Genomic DNA, 6,628 nt, shown 5'->3' with positions numbered 1-6,628 from the left:
TAAACGTGACTGCAGGCCAATCAATAAAGCCTTTGTTAAGTTTATCTTCTTTGATTCGATTCTCTTTAATTCTATTTAACCAGCTTGAATTTGGAATCAACTCCAAGATGAAACAACCTCTAGAGGGCATCAAAACATTCCAGTTCAATGGATTAAGTGGTGTAAATTTATTTTGAATAATCATTATTCTCCATTTAGGATTTTCTGGTCTTTGGATGATCTTTAGGCTTGTTAGAAAATATGCAACAAAACCCACAAATGATACATCAAGCTATACAGAAAAAAGCAGCTGTGATCAGTGTAATCTCCTCTGTGTGGCCTCAGAGTAAATCCAAGAGTAAGAGTGGCTTAGTAAAGAGTCCCTTCAGACATTGTACAGTGACTGGAGCAGCCAGAACCAGTGCATCCAACCTATGAAACCTGCTTAGAGGCATTTTGGAAATAGACTTTCATAAACCAAGAGGCTCACCAAAGCTAAAAAAAAGTGTGAAGCAGCTTGGTCTTTTATTAATATTGTCAAGAATATATCCCATACATCCCATCATTTAATTCTTATTCATATTGCTTGTTCTTGCTAAGTTAACCCTTGAAGATTTAGGCATGCTACATTCACAAAGGATATTTTGTGAGTTTTTTTTTCCCATACAAGTAGGCTAGCTTAAATAGTTTTATAGTGTTGTCTACATAACTGACAGTTGTGTTTATGGTACAATATTAATTTTTTTTAAAAAAAGTATAAACCATGTTGTTCCATAAGATTGGACCCTTCTTTTGTTGAACTGTCAACTGAAAGTGTAAACCTTTCTAAATCTGACAGAGCAGGAAGCTGCTGCTAATGCTAGCCAGGGTTCTCAGGAAGTAGCTGCTAATGCTAGCCAGCATTCTAACAAAGTCATTTCCTGGACCAGCTGGAACAGTGGCTGTTTTGGTCCAAGAGTTTTTCCTAACATAATCTATGGACTGGTATTGTTTTTTTTTTTTTAAATAATAATAAAGATACAAAAAAGCATATTTGTCACAGATACAAAGCAGAGTTAAAAGAGCGAGGAAGTATTGAAGCTGGGACTAGCATAACAATTTGGGTTATTTTGACTATAAGTCTAGTGCTGGTGATATTCTGTTTGTAGTGTTCAAGAACCAGGACATATAACATCACTTCTTTTCTTTTGACGGCTTCCCATTGATCAGGCCAGACTCCCAGCGTTGCCAGAGAGAAGCTTTCTGTCCTCCTGCTCGGTGAACTTTTGGCTCCTGCTGTGAGATAAGACGAAGAAAAACAAAAACAACCTGGATTTAGAGTGAGAGATTAGCTCCTGCTTTCTCAATTCACAATCAATTATACTTATCCAAGCATTTCTACAACAAAGAGGATACTTTAAACTTAATGTTTTTCTTTTATTTGTTTAGTATTTGTTTAGTATTACAAAATTTGAAATTCTGAGCTCTGTAGCAACTCTTTTCAATGCTTCTGTATGGAATTCAGTGCAATACACAAAACAGGACCTTTTTATAATCCTCTGTTCTTGCCAGTGTTTAGCAATACATCCAATAGTTTTACAGAACAATGAAGAAAACAGTAAATGTAGAATTAAGGCTTGTTGCAGGTGAATCACCTCTATCTGCTCCAGTTTTATCTGGTCCTTTTTAGAAGGAGGTGGCCAAACCCGCTCCAGTTTCCCCCGTGACTGTTTCCTGCTGTCTGTAGGACAGAAAGAGAAAAAGAACAACTAAGTAGCTCAGTAGCTAAGCTACTATATTTGGTAAGATTAGCAGCTCTCTACTGCTTAGACTGATTTTAGAAGTTTTAGGGTAGTTCTGAGAATCTACACAGTTCTATTGTAATGACAGTAAGTAATTGAGCTTCTTTATTTCCATGCCTTCTAAATGGCTCAGCAAATAGTAAAGATACCAATGCTTTCCCAGACACACGCAACTTCGGTGTCATTCATTTAGCATACTATATGTGTAGCAATCACAAATTCAGCTGGACGCTTGTACATTGCAATGATACCACTTACATATCTAGGAGGGAAGTGAGCACTTTAGAACGACAGATTCTTTCAAAAATGTTTCACAAACCTTTGTTTTTGATATGCACGTAAAGGATTCTAGGCTTATTTTGTATTATTTTTCAAATCACGTTAATATTTTCAGCGTGAAATTTTTTGCTTGTCGGGCTTTATCAGTGTATCTGGGTTAAACAAGTACAAAGTTTCCTCTTGTAAATGTTTAGGGTAACACAAAACAGCTTCTTTGACCTTAGGAATGACTCTTTCTTGCTTCCACATATTACTGACATTTGTAGCTTTGTCAGCATGACCTGGAATCAACTCAATCTTCAACAACAGCTGCTGATGACTAAATTCTAACATGGTGATACTTATTGACACACTCCCTTGATTTCTGAGTTCTCATGCAACAGGAGAAAAAAATGCACACAAGCTACACTTCATATAGTTCTTTCAAATAGGTATTTCAGCGGGCTGAACTGATTTTTATTTGCACCAGGCTATAACCAAACTAGAATTTTCCAGGTAGTGCCATTCATGTTCTCCCTCAGCCAACGTTTAGATCAGACAGCTGACAGCATGATGTGCCCTTAACCATCAGTGACAGGAATGACAGTGAGTTGTTGATAACATGTCTGGGATAAAACTATGTGATGCTAATGTTGAGAAGCATTCATTAAAGTGTTCAGACTAAGTGTCAAAAGGCATGTGGGATGAATAAAGACCGAATTGGCTCTTGTTTTCCCTTGATGGGATTTTAGAGATCTTATGCTTCACATTGTCAGCAATGTTTAGCTAAATGAGCAAATTAGGTTAGAGCTCATGCAATTGCTTATCACTGATGGAAGGCACTCACATGTCAAATAGTTGTAGTCAAGTAAAAAGTATATTTTTCTGTGAAAACTTTGGAGTATTCTTTAGTCGAGTAAAAGTCAAATCATGCCAAAATTATATTATATAGTAATGTTCCTCAGTAAATAGTATAAAAAGCTGTCCTTAACCTCCTAGGACTTGGCGTCCATATATGTCTAGACTAAAATACAAAATTTTGCTCTACAAGGGCCTGATATCCACTTACGAGGACATTATACTGCCACTATTCTATCGAAATTTAAAACAAATGTCCTCATATGTGAATGTCATTTTTCTCAGAAACAAAAATCAGGTAAAAGAAAATATGGTAATTCTTTGTTTTTACAATTATCAGGTCCCAATCAGCCCAAATAGCATAAAGAAATTAAAAATGCATGCCATGAAAGTTCAGGTCTTAGGAGGTTAAGAACTTTGCTAAGTAGTATAAAACTGATGTTAAACAGGTGCATACTAACCTGTTGGGAGTGTTTGTGACTTTTGTTCATCTTCACTATTCTGTCTCTTCTCTCCATACAGACTGCGTCTCTGCTTGCGCAGCTCCTCTTCTCTTTCTTTGGCTTCTCGGATGTCCTTCTCTACCTCTGGTTGTAGAGCCAGGGCTGGGCGCAATTTGAAGAATGGGTTTTGCTTGAGGATTGAAGACTCTTTGTTTGCATTTGCTGCCTTTGCTTTACCCTCCACAGCTAACGTAGAGAAGTCATTGCTTATAGAGTCCATGCTTCTGTACGGGCGAATGTTTTTGTCTTGTTTTGGGTAAGGGGATAAGCGAGTTTTGTCTCGTGACCCTCCAGTTGGGCTCTTTGATCTGATGCTGTCAGGACTTTTTTCCTTCTCAAGATTTGCAGATTGGTACAGCCTGAGGGAATGTGCTCTGGAAACAGGACAAGTTTTGAGGGAAAACATCTCAAGGCTACGTGTGCGCTCTAGCACTGAAGGGTAAATGTGACCTTTCCTCAGAGTTGTGGGGGATTTACGGTGTCTTGTTGGACCCTCCGGATTGTCCTGCTGGAAGGCTTCAAACAGCAGTTTTGTCTCTTTTAACTGGCGGATCTCTCCTTTGCTGTACCCCCCTGGGATTTTACCTTGATTGACCAGCACTAGTTCTCTCTGAATATCCTGACTTATCTCTTTGAGCATCTTCTGTTCAGAGAATTGCCACTCGTTGCATTGGCTTGTACCTACCTTGGTAGTGAGTGACTCAAGAGAGATATCTGTTTTAAAGGGAATCTCCAGCACATCTGGATTTTCTGCAAGATTGAAAACACCTCCAGCTCTCTGCAGCTTCTGCTTCCCCTGGGCTGCCTCATGGAGCTGCCTCTCCATGTAGGTTTCAGCAGCTGAAAATCGGTGTCCAGTGGAAAGAAATGGAATTTCATTAGAAGTTTCATGAGGATTACTGGGAGTCAAATCTGTAGGCTCCCAGCTATCACTCTGATTGTCATTAGAGTCACTCGGATCTATTCTGACAACCCTCTGGTCTTCTTCTGACTCTCCTGGAATTGTGGATGAAGATGTCCTTGCTCTTGTTTGAATGTCTTTGTCCTCATTATTTTCCTTTTCCATCAGGCTCACCTTTTCTTCATCTTCCTTAAGAGTTTCGAATCTGCCTTCTTCCCTCTCTTCTTCACTAGGTATATTCTCTGTTTCAGTCCCAAACATGCCCTTTTTTTCATCCATCATGACAGCCTGCTGTTGGGTATCAGCGTTCTCTGACATTTTCACATCATGTCGTAGCTGTACCAGCTGCAGACGATGAAGCAGTTGCTCACCTTGTTGGATATCAGTAGATATTTTCCTGCTTCCATCCTCTTGCTCCCCCATTGTCTCTCTTTCTTCAGAACCTTTGGAGCTGGATAGCACTTGCATTTCTGTGCTGCCGCTTTCTTTCCTCACACAGTCACACTTTATGAGGTTATAATCCAAAGATGTACGGTCATCATGCTCTTCATTGTCTTTGTCCGTATCTGTTTGGAAGTCAGCAGCCTGTGCCTGACTGGTTGCTGTATCGGTCCTGTTTTGGTTGCATTTACAGAGCTTGAAATCATCATCGGAATTTGCCTCCACACTCTCGATAGCTATACTTTCTCTTAATAGTTTTAAGTCTGTTTCATCAAAATCACCAATGTCCTTGTGTTTTATTTTGTCTCCGTCTTTGTCTAAATGGATCTGATTCTCAGAGTCTTCTCTGTGGTTTGAATGTGTTTGTTTTGGGTAACTGTCTTCCTCCGTATTGGCTTCCCAGCAGTTTCCCTGTTCTTCACTTATAATTACAATGTCCTCTGGTTTGTCATTCTCTGTTGCGTTATTCCCGTAAGGTCTTCGATCTGTATCATAACCAGTTTCCATCAGACAACCAGTCACATCCATGGATTGTTGTTCTTGATAAGTTGGTGGAGAGGAGTCTTGTTCATTGGATATGTTGGCCATAGACAACTGCACTGCACTTGCAGTCACCTCTTCATCCAGCTCGTTTCGTGCTACCATTAACTGCTCCTCACTATGAGACAAGTCTAAGCCTCTTGGATTAGCTTCAGCCTCTGTTGCGTCAACTGAAAGGGTCACACCAGACTTACTTGCTGTTGCACCTGTGCTTTTCTCTGCTGGCAGCGATGTAGCCGTGCGAGGTGGAGGAGGTGGTTGAGGGATGAAGACATCATCTGCACCTTCATCATCCATCACACTGTAGTACCTCATTATAGCAGTGGGAGCAGCAGAGATCGTTGTGATTTTGTCTTCAGAGGTCGCTGAAAAATTCTCTGTGTGGTTGCTCACATGGTTTGAATCCATCTTCATCCACAGACCACTGTCATCATCAGAAAGTAGAATTTGAGGGCTGCGTCTAGGACCTCTTGCTTCCATGTTGAAACGTCTTTGAAGCAGTTTGTGGTGTTCTGTCTGCGTTGCCTTTTAATAAAATTTAAATAAGAGACATGAGTGTCATTGAGGCTTATAAGCGTCAGTGCTAGTAATTGTTATTATTATTATTACTGCTGTTAGAAACTATAAGAAAGAAAGAAACTAAGAAAAGGCTAAGAAAATGCCTTTTTAGTTAACATTATATCTGCGACATTTGGCAACGATACGGTATTATTGTACAATGCATTGTCTAATTTTACTATTTACAGAAACCTCTAGTGCATTATCTGTTAAAAACAGTGTACTAGCAGAAAATTACCAGTGTGTGATGTGATCTTTGTGCAGTTTTTCTTTCTTTCTTTCTTTTTACAGTGCAGTATAGCATTTCTTTTTGTCTAGTAACAGTACAGTAACTGAACCTTAAAGTTCTTAAATTAGATTTTGATACAAGGAACCTGATAATACAGACCTCAGGATAAAGCTATACATTAGGACTCATCCACACAAGTGCCCTGTGTTGCCATATTGTCTGCGGTTGTGCACCAATTATTGCAAAAAACCCCAAAACAAAACAAAAGAAAAAAAACACAAAAATTTTAAGATGTGTAGCAACGAAGGCAGTGAAAAGTGCAAGTTTGGCTTTGACAATAATGAGTAAAGGATGACAGAGTTTCACACACTGAAAATGAAACCCTTTTTATTTTATATAAAAGGACTATGGGGTACTATTAAAACCTTTTCAAGTAAGCACTACTTAGGTGGTCGATGTTCATAACAAATTCCTGGTGAAATTAACTAAACTGTGTCTTCTTAGTTTTGATATATGACCAAAAATCTCAAAATGTAGGATTTGTTTAGCTGCTGATCTGGTCGGGATCACAACAACAGCA

At 39.1% G+C, this 6,628-nt stretch overlaps 1 protein-coding gene across 1 annotated transcript; it reads right to left on the bottom strand.

Moving 5' to 3' along the window:
- Positions 1-325: 325 nt before the first annotated feature.
- LOC146710796 (uncharacterized) lies at positions 326-5,765 on the bottom strand. The gene is made up of 3 exons (XM_085453410.1): positions 3,338-5,765; positions 1,614-1,699; positions 326-1,254 (listed from the first exon to the last, which is right to left on the bottom strand). The coding sequence occupies exons 1-3, from the start codon at positions 5,739-5,741 to the stop codon at positions 1,153-1,155; spliced, it is 2,592 nt and encodes an 863-aa protein (XP_085309536.1). The 5' UTR covers positions 5,742-5,765; the 3' UTR covers positions 326-1,152.
- Between the last annotated feature and the right edge of the window lie 863 nt (positions 5,766-6,628).

The sequence above is a fragment of the Copadichromis virginalis genome, linkage group LG4 (assembly GCF_057382275.1).
Source record: "Copadichromis virginalis isolate Kocher_CV1m ecotype Utaka linkage group LG4, C_Virginalis_male_GT1.1, whole genome shotgun sequence".
NCBI classification, from domain to species: Eukaryota; Metazoa; Chordata; class Actinopteri; order Cichliformes; family Cichlidae; genus Copadichromis; species Copadichromis virginalis.
This window is presented reverse-complemented; position numbering and strand designations above follow the sequence as displayed.